Source organism: Esox lucius, chromosome 12 (assembly GCF_011004845.1).
Source record: "Esox lucius isolate fEsoLuc1 chromosome 12, fEsoLuc1.pri, whole genome shotgun sequence".
Classification (NCBI taxonomy): Eukaryota; Metazoa; Chordata; class Actinopteri; order Esociformes; family Esocidae; genus Esox; species Esox lucius.
Window position 1 is genome coordinate 10143009 of NC_047580.1, and position 24267 is coordinate 10167275.

At 41.1% G+C, this 24267-nt stretch overlaps 3 protein-coding genes across 7 annotated transcripts in view; 1 reads left to right on the plus strand and 2 right to left on the minus strand.

The window, feature by feature from the left end:
- The window catches only part of LOC105013977 (glutamate receptor-interacting protein 2), a 42527-nt gene extending 31341 nt beyond the window's left edge, over positions 1 to 11186 (minus strand). The window contains exons 1-4 of one of the 4 annotated variants that reach the window (XM_010875885.5): positions 6805 to 6976; positions 6404 to 6473; positions 2762 to 2842; positions 1583 to 1718 (exon numbers count right to left, since the gene is read on the minus strand). In XM_010875885.5, coding sequence (XP_010874187.2) covers positions 1583 to 1718; positions 2762 to 2842; positions 6404 to 6473; positions 6805 to 6819 — 302 coding nt within the window. In that variant the 5' untranslated portion in view covers positions 6820 to 6976. Of the gene's footprint in view, positions 1 to 1582; positions 1719 to 2761; positions 2843 to 6403; positions 6474 to 6804; positions 6977 to 10941 lie in introns of those variants that run through there. The other 3 variants (XM_010875884.4, XM_010875883.5, XM_010875887.3) reach the window with 3 other exon arrangements.
- A 1256-nt stretch (positions 11187 to 12442) lies between these two features.
- On the minus strand, positions 12443 to 15585 carry LOC105013976 (60S ribosomal protein L32). The gene is given in 4 exon segments (NM_001304158.1): positions 12443 to 12606; positions 13740 to 13921; positions 14591 to 14692; positions 15371 to 15585. Coding segments are annotated over 3 exon segments (408 nt in total). The 5' UTR covers positions 14687 to 14692; positions 15371 to 15585; the 3' UTR covers positions 12443 to 12476.
- ssuh2rs1 (ssu-2 homolog, related sequence 1) lies at positions 15546 to 23655 on the plus strand. Of its 2 annotated transcripts, none has more exons than XM_010875880.3 (13): positions 15546 to 16075; positions 16215 to 16276; positions 19203 to 19307; positions 20305 to 20380; positions 20550 to 20679; positions 21549 to 21609; positions 21713 to 21834; positions 21972 to 22034; positions 22313 to 22395; positions 22614 to 22706; positions 22822 to 22927; positions 23097 to 23204; positions 23360 to 23655. In XM_010875880.3, the coding sequence occupies exons 1-13, from the start codon at positions 16026 to 16028 to the stop codon at positions 23498 to 23500; spliced, it is 1200 nt and encodes a 399-aa protein (XP_010874182.2). In that variant the 5' UTR covers positions 15546 to 16025; the 3' UTR covers positions 23501 to 23655. The 2 variants fall into 2 exon arrangements, with proteins under 2 accessions (XP_010874182.2, XP_010874183.1); XM_010875881.3 differs by having other exon boundaries at positions 15546 to 16008.
- The last annotated feature ends 612 nt before the right edge of the window (positions 23656 to 24267 follow it).

Consider the following 24267-nt stretch of genomic DNA (forward strand, 5'->3'; position numbering starts at 1 on the left):
GATAAAATCTGGGACTATAGTTTAACCTCCCAGTAAATGTTTAAGTATAGAAATAAAAGGTTCTCTTTTTCACAGTCTCCATGATTACGGAGGGCACTGTGTGTACCATGAACAGTACGTAAATGGAGAACTATCCTATTGAGATGAAAGACTAGAAAAGGTGTTAAGAAGTAGCGCTAAAATTCTATAATCCTCCAGTCTGACGAAGATGATGAGACAGATGTTTTCCGGAGTGTCTCCCATGTGACATTGTGAGTCAACATGATGCTCATTCAGAAGCTAATTAAATAGATGCGCTGCTCTGCTACTCTTCCTCACCTCTGGGCTAATGCACATGGCTACAGTGACGCAGGACACACTCATCAGCATACCGAAACCAGTCATAGGCTTTTACCTCAACATACTGAGCATACATTTGTGTCATTTTAGCTGACGGTCATATCCAGAGCCATTACATTACAGGAGCAGACAGGGTTAACTGTCTTTGTCGAGGACAAAACTGCTAATTTTTCCTCTTGCAGGCTCAGGGATTCAATCTAGCATTTGGATATTGGTTAGATGATCATTTCAGACCAATAGACACAGTTTGTATATCAGACCGACCGTCTGAACCACCATGTCAGTGCTGCAATGGTTATAATGAAAGTTAAGCTGTAAAGCACACTGCAACTGTAACTGTATTTGAGGCGATTTTTGCTTGAAATTAGTGAAACAATCTGCCAATGGAAGAAAAAATTATTTGATATTCAAGGCATATTTTCTAAAACCAAGCGGTATTATCTAATACAACTTCAGTTTGTTGAGAAAAATGTACCTTATTTTAAGGTTGGTTAGATCTTTAACCTAAAAACAAGATAAATATATTTTTGTATATTTTTTGCAGTGCAGTGTCATAACTGTCATGCCTAGTTGGTCGATTATATTCTACACTGAGACATTTTGGTGGTAGAAATAATTTCCTATACCAACTATCGTATGTATGTAAGCATGTGCGTGTGTGTGTGTGTGTGTGTGTGTGTGTGTGTGTGTGTGTGTGCACATCTGTATGTGTGTGTCTGCGTTTATGCTTGAAGATGAGAGGCTGCAGTCACATCACATGCCGCTTAGTCACACTGAAGCGTGAGAGAGCTTTCCAGTGCGTTTTGCTCTCTTGTGGCTGACGTAATCACAAATGAGATTAATTGAATGTTAATTACACTATCCTTTACTGAAATAACATTGCACCACTCTCCGAAATAGAATTATTAAACCCTTTACGAATATGAGCACAGTGGGAGGCATTAAATGTTATCTCCACATTCATATAATACAAATTACACCACTGTAGTAAGACATCAAGCGACACTGTGCGAGTAAGTTGGTACGTCTATGCTTATCTTGTTTATAATAATGAACATGATGTAGGAGACTTATAAGACTCTGGTTCAGGCTCCATAGTAAACAGCTGATTACTGCAGTGTTTACCATCCCTAGGAGAGATGAGTGTATTACAGTGGACACCTGTGTGCATAGTCAGTAACGTGTGCAGACAGCTCACTGCAGTTGCCAGGTTACAGATGTGTCATCCTGGCCGAGATCTCACCTGGCAGCTAGCCCACCTGGCCGCAGGTTTGACACTCTGGGCTTGCCGTCCTTATCGGACCCCCCAGAGATGGTGAGGCCCAGGCTGCTGCCCTCCCTCTTCATGAGGTCCACCGTGGTCACCCCCCGGTAGTCCTCTACAGTAACACAGGGATACACAGCAGGGACAATGGATGGACAGAGTCAGGGGAAGACTGACCATCTGGCATTTCCGGCAAATGCCAAATGGGCTGGCTCATTGTTAGCAAACTTTTTTTCTTTATAAGATGACCATTATCTAGCAATATTGCGGGATCTTAAGGAATTAAATAGTCTGTAAGGGACCTTGAGCGGGGTATAATGAGTTGTTGACATGGAAAAATATAGACCGATATGTAAGAAATGCCAGAGCTGATTGCTTGTCCAAGTCTGCCCCTGGGCAGAGTCACAGAGTCAGCAGCATCAATCTGGAAGACTAAGCTTGTTTGTGTGAGTGGTTACAAACACAACTTGATGATCTCTTCCACTCTCTCTTCTCTTTATCTCTTTCTCCCGTCCTTGAATGAGGAGATGTCATGGCTGGCAAGTCAGTTTCATTGTCACCTAGTACATTCAACATCACGGGACAAAATGTAAGTGGATGATTTGAAAGAGGAAATCTAGACAATTTTCCCCATTCATACATGACATTCTTTCCTGGACAAATCTGAATTCCAATTGGGTTGACCCCATTGCCTTACATCAGATGGGTTGGAACGGATAGAGTTCTTTCCGTGTACGTAATGACGCCGATCTGACGTGAAACAATGGGGTTGACCCTAACTCCGACCGATAGCTAGCTTGATGGACGCTGTGGTGTGGCTCATATGCCTGGACCCATTCTGTCTGCGGCTACATTGTGCTGTGCTGTCAGATCACACCGGATGAAGTCCACACAGGGAAACAATACCTTTGGACTCGACAGGTATGCCACATAGGCATTTCTTTCTGCCTTATCCAAGCAGAGCAGTGCCCAAGATATTCTGAACAGCGCCGCATCCATCAACCAACACCGCGCAGACGTGACCGAACGTGTGCAGTCAAACGATCCCGGTGACTCTTGTGGATATTATCCCATCTTCCAGAGAGCAAGGGTGAAGACGCTGAACAAAGAAATAGTTGAATCCCTGAAAAAGCACAGCGAGGTGTAGTGACACGGTACCTGCAATACTGCGCCTCCGGGATGAGAGGGAGTGGTCGGTCCCACCAGAGTCCCTGCTGCCTTTCGAGTAGGGGACCTCATCTGGAATAATGAAAAGGACATTTTAGGGAATATTCTGTCTGTCAGGCAGATGTCTGCTTTGGTTTGTGAGAAATGTGCATCCCAGGGGAGGAGGGGGAGGCATCCGACACCAAAATATCCCTCCTCTGACAGCTGCCTGGGCCTTGTTTAACCCCCTGATCCCCATTAGAGGCATTGTGGACATTAGAAATAGCCACAACGGGAAGGAAGGTAATCTTCCAACAGGCACTTAGCTAACTCAAACAGAAACCTATACGACAGGGTCAATTGCACTGACCTGGAGGTGACACTGCAGTTTTCACAGTAACATCGTGGAAGTGGTTGAAAGATATGAGGCAGCTAGTTTTGAGTTGAGGCATGCAGTGGAAAAGAGGAGTGGTATAAACCTGCGATTGAGTAAGATCAGAAAATGCTGCATAGTTCTCACTAATGTTTAAATTCAGATGGGCTGATCATAGGTCCGCGTCTGCAGGCATTGTCTACCCGCAGTGAAACATTATGTCCGTACCAAGATGGTACATACAGTAACTGCTAGAGCTGGGAAAGGCTCTTGAGAGAACATGCTGTGGTTAATGGACTGTTCAGAAGAACACAACCATTTTCAGTCATCTACAACAGCTGCTCGAGGAAATCAGGAAATGTTCTATCTGTTCCTCGGGGATAGTCATTTCTAACACCGGACCCAGATTAACAGTGGCCCTGTCCTGGCAGCCTATTTGAACAAGATGCAGTGTGGGCATGTCAGTATTCACGACGATGAGAAATCTGACGCTGCACTTCCTTAATCCTGTCCACCAAGGATTACCTTTTTAACCGAGTGATTCTAACATCGTATTACACACTTAAGGAAAGGCTAAGCCAAAGTTGTGTTTTTTTCCCCCAAACACATTTTTCGCCTTAGATTTGAGTTGGGCTGGCGTTTGTGAACGGTCCAGATATTTCATATGCTTCGCTGACAGATGGAGTTGGTACACTGTATGGTCCATTATATTCTGACTAGATCCATATCATTTATAACACTTAGCTCAGCTAGCTACCGTAAAATGCTACACATAACACATGGTGATGGAAAACTAAATGCTTCTTTAATGATATCCTGATGTTCAGCCTGAGGCAGGAATGTCATGGCTGCTCTGTGTTACTGTTCGCTCTCAGTGAACCCTATCATGATGACTTTTCCCTCATGCATACAATCATAGAACCCATAACTAAATCCCTTCATATTTAATGGGGCCAGCCTCTGGTCAGAATATGGAGAGATTCATCATGGTTGTCATGAACAGGACTTATTTACAAATTTACAAGACAAAATAACATGGGGTGTACCTCAATAGCCTACAGTTAAGGTGACAGATAGGCTGGCAGTTATAGCATCATACAAGTAAGGTAAAGGTTGACAGAATAAACCCCTGTCATTCTGTCACTGAGCAATAAAGTTAGCCCTTAAAGGCGTTATGGATGAGAGTGTCTACTATAGGACACAGTGCCAAAGCTACCAGTACCTGGTTTAAGGACCATGGTATCCCTGTTCTTAATTGGCCAGCAAACTCGCCTGACCTTAACCCTATAGAAAATCTATGGGGTATTGTGAAGAGGAAGATGCGATGCGCCAGACCCAACAATGCAGAAGAGCTGAAGGCCACTATCAGAGCAACCTGGGCTCTCATAACACCTGAGCAGTGCCACAGAGTGATCGACTCCATGCCATGCCGCATTGCTGCAGTAATTCAGGCAAAAGGAGCCCCAACTAAGTATTGAGTGCTGTACATGCTCATACTTTTCATGTTCTTACTTTTCAGTTGGCCAACATTTCCAAAAATCATTTTTTTGTATTGGTCTTAAGTAATATTCAAATTTTCTGAGATACTGAATTTGGGATTTTCATTAGTTGTCAGTTATAATCATCAAAATTAAAATAAATAAACACTTGAAATATATCAGTCTGTGTGGAATGAATGTATACATTATACAAGTTTCACTTTTTGAATGGAATTACTGAAATAAATCTACTTTTTGATGATATTCTAATTTTATGACCAGCACCTGTATATATGAAATGTTAGAAAAAATTGCTTCTTCTCCTGTTCTTTCATCTACATAGAAAACCCTTACCTGAACTAGGTTGGTAAAGTGATATTAATGGTGGAAAATCTGTAAAAAAAATAAAAAATGTATAACATAAAAATACAACATAAGGAAAGAGTTAACAAAAGAAACAAAAAAAAAAAGAACATGAATACTATGATAATGTGCAACCTTTTGTTCCCTTGCACAAATATCCCACTCAACGGTCTTAGGGCCATGCGTGCACGTTGTCCCCGCGCAGGCAAGCACATGCACGCCCACGGTTAGTGACACATCAAAGACACATGCAGGCAGCGGCGTTGTAATCCTGCAGCTTTCTGAGGGCCCTGACAGGCCAGCAGCTGTCACTGCAGTCGAAAGGCGACGCTCACAAAAACCCTCACGTGTGGACGACTCCATGTGCCCAGATGCCAGGCACACAGCCTCTCCAGAGCCGGCTAAGAATCCCCATTAGCGATGCTAATTGTAGGCCAAGCACACAACAGTTGGAATTGACCTGATCAATTTACAAACCAAAATGAAGAGGCCCCTATGACCTCAACGTTATTCCTGGGGATGACACACCGTCTTGCTTGCTGACTGTGTCGTCTTGGCAGAGGGAATACTCAGCTAGTTGGATGGTTCAAGGAAGTGCGGATCGGCAAACATGACTGTGCTTATGACATTACTTAAAGTGGCGTGCAAAGTAATGTGTCAGGAAACTGTAGTCACCCCCATTAATTCCTGGCGACTCAATTAACTCGGAATGTAATTCAGGGCAACGTATGCCATCCCCCTTGGACCCAATCAGAATGTAGGTTAAATGTGGGGGCCCACTCTGACAAAGCTATGCAATCGCAATGCTATTTTCAGAGGCCAAATATTATTTATAAACTGGGCTCCACTAGACCCAGTTTGCATTGCTATATCTGCCCCAATTTCTGACTGCACTCTTAAATTCAGCACTATAAAGCGCCAACAGCAAAAGCATCTGTCAATGCTTTGTTAGCGAATTCATAGATAAACAGTGGAAAACAATGCCTTGAGTAGCTAAAAAACTTCTGAAAGTGCAATGAATACAAACAAAGTGAAATTAATCTGAATGTTTACGAGAAATGTAGGGGGAAATCGCTATGAACATTCCCAGATAATGACATAACATCTATTGAAGAGAAGATTACATATGGCAAGTTTCTATGTGTTACCACTAGCAGGTCGCTGCCGGGTTGACATGAGACCATTCTCAATTGGTTAATATGTACATACTGGGGAAGCTGAACCTCAGGTACTACAGCAGGAAGTTGATGCTCTTCAGTTAAGTAACATGCCTCAGGACACTTCACGTTTACAACTAAATCCTGGTGCTATTGCTCTAGTCACAATTACACTACTAGGTGGTGACACTACAAAACGATATGACAGCGCATACTAAAAAGCCAATGGTGTGTGTGACATTCATCCCTATTATTTCAGTCAGTGAGTATCTGGCTGTCTTACCGATGCTGCAGTTCTTTGCCTCTCGCCTTAGACCGCACAGCATGGCTGCAGTCCTGTCAAAACATCCGACCTGAGAGGGAAGGTAGCGGCCCTGCTGTAGTGGCAGACCCAGGTGAAGGGTCCCGGAAAATAGTGTCCGTCTGTCTCAACCACTCATAACAAGCAGGACAACATGGAGCATGTGTTCTTCTTGAAGCATAACTTTCACTTATTGCTCAAAAAATCCTAAACAACAGATGCCTATTTCTTTGTCCTTTAACTGTTCATACTTGGTATAGAACATGAGTAATGAATACAGTCCTCCTCATGCTGAAGTAAGTAATTCCCACAGACTGACAGGCAGCCTGGAAATCAAATGATCAAAGCACCAACGGAAACGGCATCTCTCCTTTTCCTCTCACCGTGTTGAAGTTCATTTTGAGATATTCCTGTCGCTCTTCCTATTCCACAGGACTATTCGTCGCCTTCCTTCACACACTAGTTTGCACAGGGACACACATACACAAACCAACCTTCCCACACACTCACACAGCCTCTGTTAGTGTGTTGGAGAGGGTCTTGCTCTCTCTCTCTGTCTCTCTCTCTCTTCCTCCCACCCTCTCTGCCAGAGGGGTGTGATGAAGCAGTCACACACCCTCCCCACGCACGACACAGTCACACCCCCCAACTCAACCTCTCTCTCTAACAAACACACGCACTCACAAACTCACGCATATACACACCCCCTCACACTCCCTACAGTCAAGTACACAATTAACGCCGCCCTCACATCCATTGTCCCTCCAAGCCAATACAAAGGCTGCCACCAGCGGTCACACATTTTCCACACTAGCTGACACACAAGCCGTGTCCATCCTACTGTACCCCTGTAGTTATCCTACCCTCACACACACACACACACACACACACACACACACATTCACACACATGCAGGTTAGCTAATGCCTGCCTGTTTTATCTCTCACATGCATTACATTTTGTCCTTCCATCCGCTCACCACAGTGATGGTTTACCTGCTTACATGGGAGGATTCCGGCAAACAAATGTATATGGCTACCGCAACAAAGAGACAACAAAAAAGAGAGGGACTGATTCTCACAGAGCTGCTCGAAATGCTGACTAGCAAATTCTGCCCTGAAATGAATATGAATCAAACCAAAGAGGTGCTATCTCTCTGTTCAAGTGTGTGGAATATGTGGAGCATTTCAACATGCCTATTCCCTTGTCTGGGTGACAGGGCTGTTCACCCCTCCACAATCCCTGCCCTCCATGCCTTCACAGAGAGGGGTTTACGGACACGGTCCTATTGAGAGCCGCACCTGTCTGTCCATTCGTCACTCCCCCACGATTCACATGCTCTCCACTTCTTGATGTGACCCCCCCCCCCCCCCACGGCTTCTCTCACCCTGTTTGGTCCTGAACATTTTCCTCCTCCTTTAAAAGGAAATTTTGGCATTATTTGATATCTGACAGTAGAAGATTGGCATTGAAGACTACATAAAAGTCCTAAACAGGAGTTTGGGGAAAAAGAAAACTAACAGAAATATGAACTACAGCCAACACAACAGCTACAAAGTCTACAAAGATTTTAGGGTTAGCTCAGGTAAAAATCAAAGAGCTACTTAATTAACTCTTAATGTGCAGTACCAATATGTCCTTGTATGTAGATGATTTAGAGTCTGGGGGGGCATAGCCCTGACCAGAGACACAAAAAATACAAACAAACGATTTTCTCCATTGTAGCATGTCACCTCATTAATCCACACTTTCCAGTGGACAAAACAGATTTTTGCTCAGATAGTTTTGTCCTTAATACCACATTTACTCAGTGGCGTTTCAGAGCGAAACTAATTAATTTCTTGCAGGATGAAGAACAGGAGACACAGCCATGTGCGCTGGTATGATAAACCCAGGGGGAAATGCTAAGCAACAGCGTTAGGTTGATTATGTACAAGCTAGTGGTAGAAACGCACCCACTCAATGTAGCCCCATAAAGTAGTTCTACTTGTAGAGAAAATCAATTACAATGTGATTGTTACACAAACTATGCCAATAAACAGATTTAATTGCGAGTTAATAGATTATACATTCTACTTTAAAGCAACAGGCAATCGATTCCAACAGATGCAGCACTTAGCTGTTTGAAATCAGTACTGAACTGTGCTATTGCCTTACACTTCATGTTAAAGATTTACAAAAGTATAATAATTGAGGACTTCTAGACTGAGGTAAATACAGGCGCTGGCCATGAAATTTGAATATCATCAAAAAGTTGATATTTTCTATAGGGTTAAGGTCAGGCGAGTTTGCTGGCCAATTAAGAACAGGGATACCATGGTCCTTAAACCAGGTACTGGTAGCTTTGGCACTGTGTGCAGGTGCCAAGTCCTGTTGGAAAATGAAATCTGCATCTCCATAAAGTTGGTCAGCAGCAGGAAGCATAAAGTGCTCTAAAACTTTCTGGTAGACGGCTGTGTTGACCTTGTACCTCAGAAAACACAGTGGACCAACACCGGCAGATGACATGGCACCCCAAACCATCACTGACTGTGAAAACTTTACATTGGACTTCAAGCAACGTGGATTCTGTGCCTCTCCTCTCTTCCTCCAGACTCATGCGACAGCTGAAACCCATGTCTTGCATACGTCTGTGCGTGGTGGTTCTTGAAGCACTGACTCCAGCTGTAGTCCACTCTTTGTGAATCTCCCCCACATTTTTTAATGGGTTTTGTTTCACAATCCTCTCCAGGGTACGGTTATCCCTATTGCTTGTACACTTTTATCTACCACATCTTTTCCTTCCCTTCGCCTCTCTATTAATGTGCTTGGACACAGAGCACTGTGAACAGCCAGCCTCTTTAGCAATGACCTTTTGTGTCTTGCCCTCCTTGTGCAAAGTGTCAATGGTCGTCTTTTGGACAGCTGTCTTCCCCATGATTGTGTTGCCTACAGAACTAGACTCAGAGACTATTTTGCAGGTGGTTTGGGTTAATTAGCTGATTAGAGTGTGGCACCAGGGGTCTTCAATATTGAACCTTTTCACAATATTCAAATTTTCTGAGATACTGAATATGGGGTTTTCATTAGTAAATAAGTGTTTATTTTAAAAGAAATAAACACTTGAAATATATCAGTCTGTGTGGAATGAATGTATACATTATACAAGTTTCACCTTTTGAATGGAATTACTGAAATAAATCTACTTTTTGATGATATGACCAGCACCTGTATGCTAGGACATTTTCAATTTCCACATGCCACTGTACAAGAATACTTTCTCACATAAGCATTTTAGAAGGAGAACTGTAAGCCAGCCGGTGTAGTGAGGACACTGCTGATTATACTGCCATCTTATGGCTATCAACTTGAGTTGCCAATAAATCTCCATAATGAATACAGTAGGAATGACAAAACATGACAAAATTATTCTGATCATTGTGAACCCCATATATATGAATACTTGAACGTATATATAAAACATTCAAGTATTCATGGAATTGCAAAGAATGGCCAGTTTTGAACAGTTTTCTCCAAGAAGAAAAATCCCTAACCTATAACTTACATCATGTAAAGGTCTGGGGAACAAGTGGTTATGACAGGTTTTGTTTGTTTCATGGACAGAGTTGCATAAAAAAGCTAGTTCAGTCTTGTCACAAAAATAAATGCCACAACTTAAAAGTTGGAAGTACAAATTCATACACTCTTTAGCCTAAGTAAAATCACTTGGACAAAAGGATTGTTTTGGTTTTACTGTATCATGTCACAAGCCTATCTATACAGTTATTAAAAAAAGTACATTTTCATTTCATTTTTATTCACAATATCAGCAATGGCCAATTTCTCTGTAATCTTAATAAATCTTTTATTATTTTTCAGAGACAGATATGTAGGTCCTAAAACTCCACATAAATTGCTAAATGATGGTAAGTGATAAAAACTATTCCATATTATGTACTAAACTCCATACAAATGGCAAGTTAAAGAGAAAGGAAGGGGAGAGTCTTTAATGTGTTTTAGTAAATATTTTCTTTCTGCAGATGCTAGTATATGCTAGCCTTTTAAACCCCCTCCAAAACAGCTCCAGGGATATCTCTGCTGTACAGTAGCAGCCTGGGTGCCAGGCTGATAAATCTAATGCACCTGTGTACCCTCTCACAGGACTGAACTCCTCTGGCTATGTCAGATCAAATAGAGTAACAGTGGATAAAACCCATTTATACCTTTAATGCTAATTGGCTGAAAGCTGTTGTATATGAGACTGTACACTACAAAAATGACAAAACATAAATTTTATCTGTTTTAATTAAACCCGGAAAACACTTTATTATAGCAATAATGTACACCTTGAGTGTATGGTATATGTATGGTATATTGTGGCTAAGAGTTGTATACAGGCACTGTGCATTGAGTCGGACTTAACCCATATACTATACTTGCAATATTCCACAACTTCTCGTGCCTTATTGCTAAATTAACTACTGGTCAAATTGATGTAAACTCATTTTAAAAACCTATTGACATAGTTACATAAGCATTACCTTTGGTTCTCCCTCTGATGACGCCAAGCCGACATCGGAGTGAAAAGGAGAAAATCCTCCTCTTTCCTCCTCGTGTTCCTGCCTTCCTCAAGGACTCTGTCTGAGAGAAGGCCATGGTGAAAAGCTTTGGGTTGGCCGGGCGTCCCTTCCCACAGACCACCCTGCCGGCCATGTTCATTCTGTGGTCACTGAAAGGCAAAATCTGAGTTCTCTCTGTTTCCTTGCTATCGCTCTCTGTTGACTCAGACTTCTAGCTCTGTCCTGTTGTCTTCACAGTCCCCACCCTAACTGGAGGTACTCCAACAGTCTCAGGTGTTTTTATCAGACTAAAAATGAGAACAGGGAGAAAATACTTGGTGGGAAAGAAATGCAGTGGATGTATATATTCATAAACTCATGCATATTTATAAACCCATCAGTGTCTGTCTCTCTTGCGAAACACACACCAAAAATGACATTTAAACTATGCAACCAAAAATCTGAAAATGCATTCCATCGCTTTCCTTTCCAGACTGAACAATGTAAATGCAACATACATTGTTCTGTTTGTGCATTTGCATCACAGGCAGTGTGTTTTACATGAACAGATGGATGGGAGCTATGATGGCATAGCCTGCCTTGCTGCCAGAAGGCAATGGAAACATTCACCCCCAGAGGCTGGCAATAGGCACTGGCTATTTTGTTCATGGTACACAAAGAAATACTATTGCAGACTTGAAAAATTCATGATTGACAAACATCAATGTCAATGTTTCTTTGCAGTATTGTGTGCTGTTGTCTGAATTTGGGAATGAGGCGGTAGCGGCTGCTACATTTTAGGTTTACAATCCTTTTATTTTGTAGGATGCAATTGCAGTTTGCCTACATAGTTAGACCTTCTGCACTCTCCTCCAGATTGTAAGAAAAGCCCAACTGCATTATTCAGGTGGAATAACTGGATTCGTTTTGGATCGTTGGGGGGGGAGGGGGGGGGGGGGTATGTGCGCACTGGGCAAAGAATTTACCTTGAAACAAAGTCCTAAATAAAATATTAGCATACTAGCGAAGGTGAATCTTGATTTGAAAACCTTGGATTTGGGTCACTTCATTTGACGTAGTAATCATATTTTTGTTGGACTGATTTGCTAGACAAAAATACACATTTATCCTCATAGATCCCCAGACGGGTCCAATCATCTGGGAATTTCACACAGTTGCTGAAATCCTTATATTTTTCATGTTTCCATTGTTGATACTTTTGTCAGAATCGTGCTACCGAGCAGCTTGGATCTCCACAGGGGATTGAAAGGGCCATGGTATTACAGGCTGAAGTGACACAAAGCTGTTAGCCCAACAAACACAGATCACAGGACTCGATCTCAGAACCCAACCTTCCCCACAAAAGGGGAATCGGGAACCGCAAACCAATTGTTCTTCAGAAATCCCACAAACCCAATCGAATCATTCTTACTAAAGGCAACAGCAAAGTAGAGCAGTGAAGAAATAGCCAGGAGAAGATATACGTTTAAACATTTTATTGAGAAATAAGGGCTGGATCACTCGTTCTCCTCGCTGCGGAGTCTTGCATTGGGGTTAGTGATCTTGATGGCCAGCTGGGCAGCCCTCTCCACAATCAGCTTCCTGTTCTTGGAAGATACATTGTGGGCAATCTCTGCAGCATGGGTCCTACAGAGGGGGAAAGGGTGTTTAGACAAGGCATCAGCTACCCAGTACCATACAACATGCATGATATTAACATTGCTGCCACCTTATTTACCAATAAGGTGACATTTTATGGAAAAGTTTGATTTATCAACCACACTAGCACATGCTTCATCCTTCTGTTACATTTAGTGTATTTAAAAACAAGTAGAGCAACTGAACAGCACAACGACCAATTACTGTGCTGGAGATTGAAGGGCACAGAGGACCTGAAGGCTTTTAGACACAATGAGAATATAACAAGGCCAAACGCCGCCTGCAGCCAGATAATGTGACCAAAATGTCTGGTGCTGACAAAAGGCTTTGCTACAATCTATGCATGCATTCATCTTTATTTAGACTCAGCTCTGTCTTACCAAAGTGAATAATTTCCACACACAAAAATCTGCCACAAAATTAAATAACACCTTGAACATAGGCTACAAAATTACATGAACAACCGCTTCGCTGCAAGAGATGTGCAATATTTGATTAATTTGTGCATATTCTGAGATCAGAACATCAGGTCAACCAGAATAGGCAGTTTGAAAACAGAATCTGAAATGATATGTAAAAGACTTTGAGCCCTGTTTGAAAGCATCTGAACACACATAACTGTAGGTGGGTTGCTGGAGCATGTTGCTGACAGTGCCAGAACAAGGGACTCAAACGTACTGGCCACATGATTTTCATTAGTCTACCGACTTGTTTGAGAACTGCAGTGGCAGCCAACTGTCTGGAGGTGCAGAGGGCCCGGGAAAGCTCAAATACAGGCCACTCACACCGGTGAGTTCAGCTAAGTGCCCAATGCTCATTTTGGTGGCTTCAGCAGTCACCAATAGCCACTGGGTATGCAAGGTTTATTATTTGGGGGCAGAACAGTGGGAGGTGTGACAGGAGTCACACGTCTTTTACCAACCTATTTATAGAGCACCCTACTCCTGACACTTGGGTATAAGCATGACTCTTCCTACAAATCCCTCAATAGCAGCCCTAAATCTGCTTGTGCCAAGGAAGAAAGGAGAAAACAAACCCTTCCTCACATCCTATATTATTCATTTAATGAGACTCGTTTGAAAACACAAGGCTAGTCACACAGGGAAAGGAGAAAAACATACTTGTTGCTCATCATCAGGACCTCGAGCTCCTTGATGTTGTGCACCAGGAACTTCCTGAAACCAGAGGGCAGCAAGTGCTTGGTCTTCTTGTTGCTACCATAACCAATGTTGGGCATAAGCATCTGGCCTTTGAACCGCCTGCGGACCCTGTTGTCAATACCCCTGGGCTTACGCCAGCTTTTCTGTAAGGGGCAAAGAGAACATGTCACTTACAAAAGCAATTCATATTTTCACAGAACTACTCAGCACTATCAGTTCCATATATTCCATACAACATGACAGGAGTTGAAATGCCTCTGCTTGTTTCATGTATATTGAACTGCTGTTGTGGGGTAGCTAGTGTTAAGTATAGCAGGGAAATATTGGGCTAACCTGGATTTGGCTAAACTATCTGTGTGCGAATCCAACCAACATACGTCTCCTTAAATATCAGTACAGTTGCAGATGGTATCAAAAGCATGTGTTGATGTGACATGTCACCCAACCACCAGCAAAAAATTTGTTGCTGAACGCCTGATCCACACAGTGGGAAATAACCTTGGGTAGTACAAACACAGGATTGTGATCTTTTGGAAATATACATTTTCTGAAACATTGGACACAGCCATGTTAGGAGATATTCGGTGGAATTGCAAGCTGAAAAAGTACTGCCAAACCCACATTAGTTTAACATTCTCCTACAGCATTTAACACAAATATGCAACTATCTCAGCGCAACAGTCTAAATGAAAGATGACAATTAGTTAGTCTACCTGAATGTGTGGACTGTTTGAAAAGAAAACATTACAGTGTATGTCACCATACACTAATAAAGAGATGTAGCAAGCGACGTCGTAAGCAAGTGCTCTTACCGCAATCTTCACATATCTGTCAGACTGATGGCGAATAAACTTCTTAACCCTCTTCTTGACAATCTTCGGCTTGGTAAGAGGTCGGAGGGCTGCCATGGTGACCTGCGGACGAAAAGGAAAACATGTTAAGAAAAAATGGCATCAATATCAATCACCACTGCATGTCAACTCACATGTGTTAAGTTAGGTAGCTACAATAACACGACTACCGCATTATTTAGCTTACCGAAGACCAACCATCCCCCTACAGAAATAATCTAACCTGGCTTCACAGCAGCCCACCACAGGTACTGCTAGTTAGCATTACCTAACATTTTGTAAACAGGTCGCCAGCATAAGGGTCGAACTAATTCAAGTAACATAATCGGGTAACAAACAAGTGAGTTCTACACAGTATCAATGGTAGGTGAAGTAGTTAGCAGGATGTCTGGCAATATGTGACCTAAATACCGATCTAGCTGATGACATTCACTAAAAACCAATCTAAGACCATGAACATTCAAAGCCTAAATTATATTTAACTGAACACGTGTAGTCTCAACTTAAGTAGATACTAGCTAATTACGCAGTTGTAGACTGGTGGGGAAAGGTCGCTAGCTAACGCTAGCTACTGGGAGAGCAATCTGTTCGAAGCTGTTGCTTCTGAGGGCTTAAAATGGTGCTATGTGAAACATTTTGCGATAACTTGTGAATCCTTCATTTGGATACGTGATTATTAATTTAAATACATATTATTATACATCCTAAACCAGTAGATGGACATAGATTAAGATAACTCACCGCCTGTGTAATTTTTTGGAAGGAGTCAGCAACGGCGGAAAGGAGGAAAAGGGCTTCCGGAAGGACCGCAAGTTGTTATGGGTAATGTATTACATTTCAGTCTGCACAACTCTGAAAATCGACACCGAATTTGTAAGAAAAGACTATAGGCTGTTTGTCAATTCCAAAAACGTGGATTTATAAAAAGCCATTGTTATGCTAGATTGAGGAAGTATGCGTACACATTTCATAATTTGAGGCTATTGGGCATTCATTAATTAACTAACGTGTGTTTTCTCTGTCATTGTACATGAAACTAGTCAACGCCCCATGTTCCAGTCACGGGTTGCTATTTCCTCAAGAACAGCATGCGAAATCGAAAGTGTTATCACTGTATTTTATCGAATATGTCACCACCACGGAAACTGGAGGACTTTTCCCAAATGAAAACGCTAAATAAGTTATAAAGTTATAGTGCGAAGGATCGGGGTTAACGTTGGTTATCAATTGTTTTTTTGGGGGGGGGGGGTTTGAGTAACGTTGAGAAACCAGTGCATTATTTTTTAGGGGTGGAGATCTAACGAAAACAGTGTTTCTGAACTTACTTACATGATTTATTAGTTTAGGTTGGTGGAAATGGAGAACTCCAATATTGTAAGGTGAGAAGTTCATTTTTATGAAAAATGTATCTCGAAGACTACACTCAATCCGTTTATTAACAGCTTGGTAGGTAACATAAAATAAAATAATGATTTAGTCCAAGTGTATGTTGTACCTTTTGAAAAACTACCATGTTCATAGAAAGTAAATTGGGCATTGTAGTCTGAAAATTAAGCCACATATTTACTCTGTTTTCTTTTCATAGGGACTATGGATATTATGGCGCTACTAACCCTGGATATGCTCCAGCAGTACAGGGAAGTCCAGGTAATCTTGATTTCTTTCTTTCTCCCTGTTTATTCTGTAGAAATATTGTCTATTTTAACACGGGCTGAGTGGCTTCTGTCATGTGAATTTCAAAATCACTGTGGAACCAAGATTCATTGGTAGGGGGGCCCACCTCTAAGCAAAACAAATGAGTGACCCTCTCTTGATAGTGAAGGGAACAATTTAAACTGAATGTTGAACAAATCAACAACATTTTAAAACTGATTTAAATTAAATATTCTCATAAATAGCCACCCTTTTTGTGAAAAGTGATCTTCTTCAAAAGTGACCTCACCCTGTTTAACATTACACCATCTGTAAGCACTGTTTCATTCTGTTGGCGTGCGTGAAAAATATAAATCTTAGTAATGTGACATCTAGGAAAGGAGCAAAACACGCTGAAGTAAATCACGAGGTGCAAATGTAATTAAAGGTGTTTTAATTCAATTTAATTAAAGCTGTTTATGAGCAAGACCGTTAACCCTAAGAACTCTCCGGTTGGTGCTGTAAATAAGTATCGCTACCCAACAGCAGTGTCAAATGACCAATCACGACCTGTATGAATCTTTCCAGTCAGGGTTCCGAGCTAAGCACAGCACAAAGACTACTCTCGTCTTAGTCATCAGCGACCATTCACTTTTCTACACTTTTTTACAGCGCTAGCTTTCCCCCAAAAGGGGGCGTGGTCGTTCGGGCGAAAGGAAAGTGACATATAGCTGCTTTCATCTATGGGATAAAAGGATGCCTGCCACATTCACACCTGCATTTTTGATAGCTGGCTTTTAGCTAAAAGCATAGATGTTGTCTGTCGCCTTTAATTTCAATATAATAAATTATAGACCTACTGCAATATATATACACAATATTAATACTGTATAACATGCATTTATGTAGGTCTTACACGTTAATAACCCCGAATGAAGTTGAAATCAGAATCAGTTTCAACTTGCACGATGGATGAAAATGGCGCAAAATACATTGTCCCGCCCAAAAAGAAAACGATGGGTTTTTGTTTTGATATTTAAATTAATCGCATCTGGTGGGGACGAGAAATAATTGCTTGCACGAGTACAGTGAAGAATGCATGTAAACGAAACAAAAGCCTTATTTTATTGATTCTGAAATTTCTAATTGAATAAATCACATGCGAAAACAACCAGAATCTGTGTTATGTCGCATCAAGTATTTCAGTAGGCTAATTTTGCGCATGTTCAAAAGTAACGCGGTTCCTTGTGGGATTCCATCAGAGATGGGGACAAGTCACATTATAGCCTACGTGTAATAATATACATGCCCGCTCATTTTAAGATGCCCATCAACATTAAAATTCAGGCTATGCAACTGTTATAGTCAAATTCCCTTACATCTATTTACCAGACGTATTCAGTAATGATAATGGTCACATTTCTAACAAGAAAAAAAACAAAACATAATATGCAACCAAGGCCAAATTATGACAAAAAAAAGATTAATTCATTACATTAGTAACTTAATCGTTATAGATCTTAGTGAAACTGAATATAAAGAGATTACTTTCTTACCTTTCCTTGTGGTTCTTAAAATGACGAATGAAATTTGACGTTGTTGCATATTTTGCATCTGGCAAATCTTTATTTATTCACACGGTCCAGTTCAAGTCCTTGTATCCAAACGATACTATTTGTGGAGCTGGACTAACTTTACTGTCTGCCATGTTTGGCGCGGTTTGAATTGTGCAGCGTTAAAGGCACATACGCTGATTAGTCGTGCTGATGTCACAACATATAACATTATTTTATTGCTGTTTGTTTATTATAAGTTCAAGTCATTGTCGAGTCTTCCACTTCAAGTCAAGTCTCAAGCAACTTGTTCTCAAGTCAAAGTCAAGTCAAGTCATTTTCATACTTTAATCAAGCAAGTCAGAAGTCCTGAAAATTGTGACTCGAGTCAAGTCATGTGACTCGAGTCCCCCACATCTGGATTCCATTTTGGTAGAGGTCGAGACGGTTGGAGGCTGCCCATCTTTGCACACGGTTTGGAAAGGGCTACAGTAGAGTCTACACCCTTTTTTGCACCTTCAGGTTTGTGTAGTGATGGGAGAAACGAAGCTTTCCGAAACTACGAGCCAATTGAAACAGTTGCATCGAAAAAGGATTCAGTGTTTCGAAATACTCGGAACATCGATCGATGGGGACATCTGCTGACCAGATACGTGTAATGGAACTAATAGACTGAGTGTTGTAGAGCAGGGCTATTCAATTCCGGTCCTCGAGGGCCGAAACATTTCTGACTTTATCTTCTACTAACAATGTGGGACTGATTCAGACCTGAGATGCCAGCTGAAGGCAGTCAACTAGCAGGTGGAACCAAAAACCAGACGTGTTTCGGCCCTCTAGGACCGGATTTGAATAGCCCTGGTGGAGCGGGTGGCATACACTGAATAGTAAATTAGGTGAACAGTTAAGTGTAGCTCGACGCAGTATCAACTCATAGAACATATCACAAATGTTTAGCTTACAATATTAATTAAAAAAGCCGTAATGCTCCCTTCATTTCTCCAAATTAACTGAATCGTTTCGATAGTAGGCTGATGTCTGACTTCAGCCAACTCTCGAAATCTGACCCATCTGCTTAGTCACGTGACTTGGCCACTTCGAAACAAACTACACGGTTTCGGCCACGCTGTTTCGCAAAGGTTTCAGAGGGTTTTAAAACCTGTAAACCTATTCAACCAAATTGAACTTAGTATACCGGAATCGTTTTTCATCATTTTTGAAACCAGCATGGTTTAAACAAGATCTTAAATATCCACTAGGTTTTCTGCCTCCAGCTCTCAGTAAGGATCAAGGTCAATTTGATCTTAAATTGTTTATTTTTATTTGTTTTATAAATTATTTGTCAGTATTTACATGTGACTCTCTGAATGTGAATGGTGTGTCTTTCACAGCAATGTTTGCCCCGCCTGCTTCCGACTTCCAGGGCCCCAGCGCGCCCCCAGCCAGTATGTTTGACAGCGTTCCTGGATATGAAGGGACAGTGGCCGGGGGTGGAGGTATGCAACTTGAGAATCCTGTTCTGTGTCTTTAATATGCAGTTTTAATAATCAATAAACAGTGGAGAAAACCAGCACTGTTCACTGTTTTTGGCTATTTCCAAAGAATAATAACTTGCTAACCATCAAATTACCTGAAATGTAAGCCATATACATATATTCCAAGGTGTTTATGAAAGGACTGTCAATCAATGAGTACAGTTAATCTAGCTGGTAGAAACCATAACTGAAAATACAAATTCACAGAATAGGGAAGCTCAAACCAGATTTTTTCAGGATACCATACATCTCTGTATAGAGAGAATAGGTCAAGTGAGAGGTTTTTCTGTGAAACTGTCTGTAGTTAGTTCAGGAGGGTTGTAGTTCTTATAAATCAGGAGTTCTTTTTGTGATCTTTGTAAATATGCATCAGTCATTATATAGGATTTGCACTGTCAAACAATCAATTTCCCACTTTGAGTAGGCTGTCCTTTGACCTGTTAACCTGACGTGTGAATCAATTCCTGTCAAATGCTTATGTTGTCAAAGACATTGTTACTGGTCATTGGTATTCAACTATCAGTATTTTCTTCCAGCACTAGTTTCACTTATTTTGTATATCCCAATGAAATTATGTGCCGATTGTTCTTTTAAAAAGCAAAATGTTGATGCTGATTAAAATGTATTTGGTTTTGACACCTCCCCCAGTGGTGCCAAAATCATTGAAATCATTATTTGTAGTTTGATTTAAAAAATCTATGATCTATTGTATTATAAAATAATATTGGTTTCCCTTATTTTATGCATAATCTATAGCGGATTGCCAGTACTTTTCTATACATCTTTTTTGCTTGCCTTTATCAAGTGTGGCAATGTTTGTGTGTGGGTGTAAACCTGCATTTTCTTTAAAAAAAACTCTTTGCTCATTCATGTGAATTCCTGCCTCTCCCATCCTTTTGTCGTTGACCTGTATTTGTGTTCTCATGTTTGACAAAACGAAAATCTGTTTACTTACTAGGTGGTTTCCTGCCCCCTCCTATTCCCTCCGTCCCAGCCCCGCAGCCCCAACCTGGTCCTGGACAATCAAACTGGGAGTAAGTGTTCAAATAGGCAATTCAGTGTGCTTTACATTGAATAAAAAAATAAAAACATAACTTCCGTATTACATACCATGAGGAAGCTTCAAAGCTGTAAGGCTAACAGTGTGGTTATTAGCATCTTTTATCTCACATGCCGAATGTTGTTTTCTTTCGCCCTACACAGCATCCCGTCTATCTCCGAAAGCACTGCCCGGGAGGCCTTGGCCAAGTATGTTTCCAGTAAGTGCTGCTGGAGTTCAGGACCAGTGAAGGATGGCGTGATAACCAACATGGAGACATTCAACACATACAGAGTAAGATGGTCATGTTTACTATACTCCTTCTGTTTATTTAAGGGAGCTTTTGGCTGCCTGTCTCAATGTGGTCTTGTTACAGTCACGCCTCTTATTTAAGTTGCAGTATTCATGGACAGTGTGCAAGAGGAATACATTTTTATTTTGGCTTGTAGTGCCCTCAGTGCCTGGTGACCCCCCAGACTGGTGCTTGATTAATAACATTAAGAGTAGAATCAGACTGGCGAGATCACTTAATGGCTCATTTGTTTTCTGCCAAATAGCTAGATTGTAATGAAATAATATTGCTTTTTGAATGAAAACAACACATAGACCTGATTTGTCATATGAATGGATGGTGGCACAGTTTCTCGCCATTCCGATGATTGTGCCATTTCGATGATGTTATCTGCTCTGAAATCCACTCCGACCACTTAGCCTACTGGCACCATTGAAGATTAACTAAGTGCGTATTTCCATGAAACCGAGACCAAATGGTTATGGTTGGCATGGGGATGCAGCTTGGTGGATTAATCTGTAAAACAAGAATATTATTCACTTTTGAGGGCCTGGCCTATCTTGAAATGAGACCCAATTTGGTGTTAGGGGATGTAACAATAAAGACAGATGTTTCATTGGGATGAAGCATTTTATGCATTTTAAAATCAGCAGGCTACTGTGCAAAAGAAAATCTGACTTTATTTGTCATACAAAACAGTAGTTGGGTTTCATCACTGACTCCCTAATTACAACACATTCTCCCCAAGAGTGCCTGGGCTAGTCCAGAGAATGTCAAAATAAATGGTGCTAATGTTTCAAACATGACACGTATGTATAAACAACTAGTGATGGAAACAATACCCATCAACACTTTTTTTCACCTTCTTTAGTACCGCCTGGAAACCTTTACAGAGCAAAGAGTTACTGAATGGAGCCAGCAACCATACCTTGGTAACTAGTCTTGGCCATGTCAAAATACCTTGTTTATTGCTTTACGTCCCTTTCCATTGTTGTCTAGATTTTATGTATTTTTATTAAATTGTCTTTTGTTTAGGTCAGCCAGTGGATGCCTACACCCAACCACCTCCTGGTCCCTGGAATATCCCTGCCAAGACCCCCACCTTTTTTCAGAACGAAACGCAAATCATTAAAGTTCCCAACACCTCGTCTGTCAAAGTAAGAATGTCTGTTTATTTAAAACGTTAGAAAACATTCTGAAGAATAAATATAAAGTGACCTGATGTCTCTGTCTGCATTGGATATGGAAATAGTATATTTAAATAAATAAATCCTTAAACTCATTTCATCAACAGAACTGTCATACCTGTTTGGGTATGGGGAGAAATCCCTGCAAAGAATGTGTTGGAGTTGGTAATGTAAGTGACACTACTAGCATCCCATAAACCACACTTGCAAGAAGCTTTGATATCAATGGCAACTGAATGTTATGACAATTAAATGAGCATCACCTCTGCATAACCTTAACTACTTCCACAAAACCTTGACCACTTTCTTTCCTGTGTATAAATGAACAGGATTGTTGTTGTTTTTTTCACAAACAGTAGCCTAAAGGACTAGTTTCTGTTGTCATTGGGTGCTCTATACTCATCGTGTGTCAGCTGAGTTATTAGCATGTCGTTGTCACCACTTCCAGAAAATCTGCTGGGTGTGCAAAGGAGCTGGTGATCGCGCTAGTGGTGATCGATGCCACCATTGCCAAGGGAGGGGAAGGGAAAAGTAAGCATGTTAATGCTCTTTATTGAACAGCTTTTAATCACTGGTTTGAATGCAGCATACTGTGGAAAGTACACAGGAGGGAATCCAGCCGAGGATCACATGATTTTTGTTACTTGGCATATAAAGTTTATATCTACAGTGTTTTCAGTGTGTCAGTTGTTCCCTGTGGCCTCTCAGGCACTGGGATGGCTTGGTTGACCTGTTGCGTTTCCCTGCAGTTGCAACCATTGCCATGGTCAAGGGTCAAAGGAGTGTCAGACCTGTAAAGGCAAACAACAGCTTTTGGTCTTCATCAACCTCAAGGTTATATGGTGAGTTAGCGGGATGTGTCATTAAATAGGTGCAATGGATTTTTCTGCTTTTATGATTACCTTGGATGTTTGTATATTGCTGGTGTTCTGTAACTTTTTCTATATTTATAATTAGGACTAATAACCTTGAAGACTATGTTGTGGAACAATCAAGTGGTTTGCATATGGCCAACCTGAGCAACGTGTCTGGGAAGGAAATGTTCAGGGATTCTCAGTACATGGTAATTTTACTGGAATATATATTTTTCTGGTTCTCAGTTATAACAAACAAAAATTTAGATTTTACACGTAATTACATGGATTGGACATTGATGCCTTATTAGCATGAGAATACATTGCTTGTTATTTTCCGAGTGTTCTGACATACCGTATTTTTCGTCTGTCTTGAAGGTGTATCCAGTGATGGGGTTCCCAAACCCTGACTTGGTGCATGCTGCAGAGCGTTTAGTGAGGGAGCACCAAGCCAAGTTCTCTCAGACATCACGCATTTTACAGCAGGTGAAGACCCCATCGTCTTTCCCCTTTCTTCAAATAACAACAATTTCTGGATGGATAATGCTGTAGGACTATTTTTTTGCCACAAATCTAAAAGTAAATATAATGTTCTTTGGCTAATTTTAACCCCCCCCCCCCCCCCCCTTCTCTTTCTGCAGCGCCAGTCGATTGAGTTGATTCCTATTACCAAGGTCAGCTACAAGTGGAAAGGAGCCTCACATGTTTACTTTGTCTTTGGGAATGAGTATATGGTCAATGCTGATAGCTACCCAGCTACCTGTTGTTGCACAGTAATGTAACCCATGTCTGCTTTGGCCTTCATTATACTGAATGTGTTTGTATTCCAAAGAATGGGGTTATATAGAACATAGTGGTTGGTGGACTTCACGCCTCATTAAGGTTGACTGATTCTAATTAAACGTATGCAGGGTATGTTTTTATCATTGTATTTACACCTTTGAATGTGCTTTTTGTGGAATAGACTGGTGATTGGGTAAGATGTACTAAAACAACATGAGATCTCATTTTTATGCGTACCCTTTAAAGGGACGAATGGAAATTGAACAATGAATTACTCCTCTGTTTCTTGGCCAGGTGTGTCATTTCATAGTAAGTTCATGCACAAGAGAGCTAACAAAAGTTCGAGAGGTGATTCTACATGTGGCATTTGAAATATGTTGCTATTGTCTCAACCTGAGAAGCAAAGTGTCAATGCTTGTAAAGCAGACCATCATGAGTCTGAGAAATCGTAGGAAATTAACCAGAGACATAGCCAAAAAAGGGGGGGGGACTGCTTTTGGGGACACTGATTTGCCCTAGTCCCGGACTAAACCAAAATCAAGCTGAATGGACATTCTCAATTGAGCCTGTTTTTTTTGTTTTAAGTTTAGGCATAGCAAACAACTTGGTAGACATTGCCATACCACAGCAGTGGTTGACTGACAAATGCTTTCAATTGTTGAAAAACAACATTTTCCACTGTCAAACAGATCAGTAACACAATATCAAGAACAGAATGTCCAGGTTACAGTTTGCTAGGAAGCACAACAAAGCTATATTTCTGGAA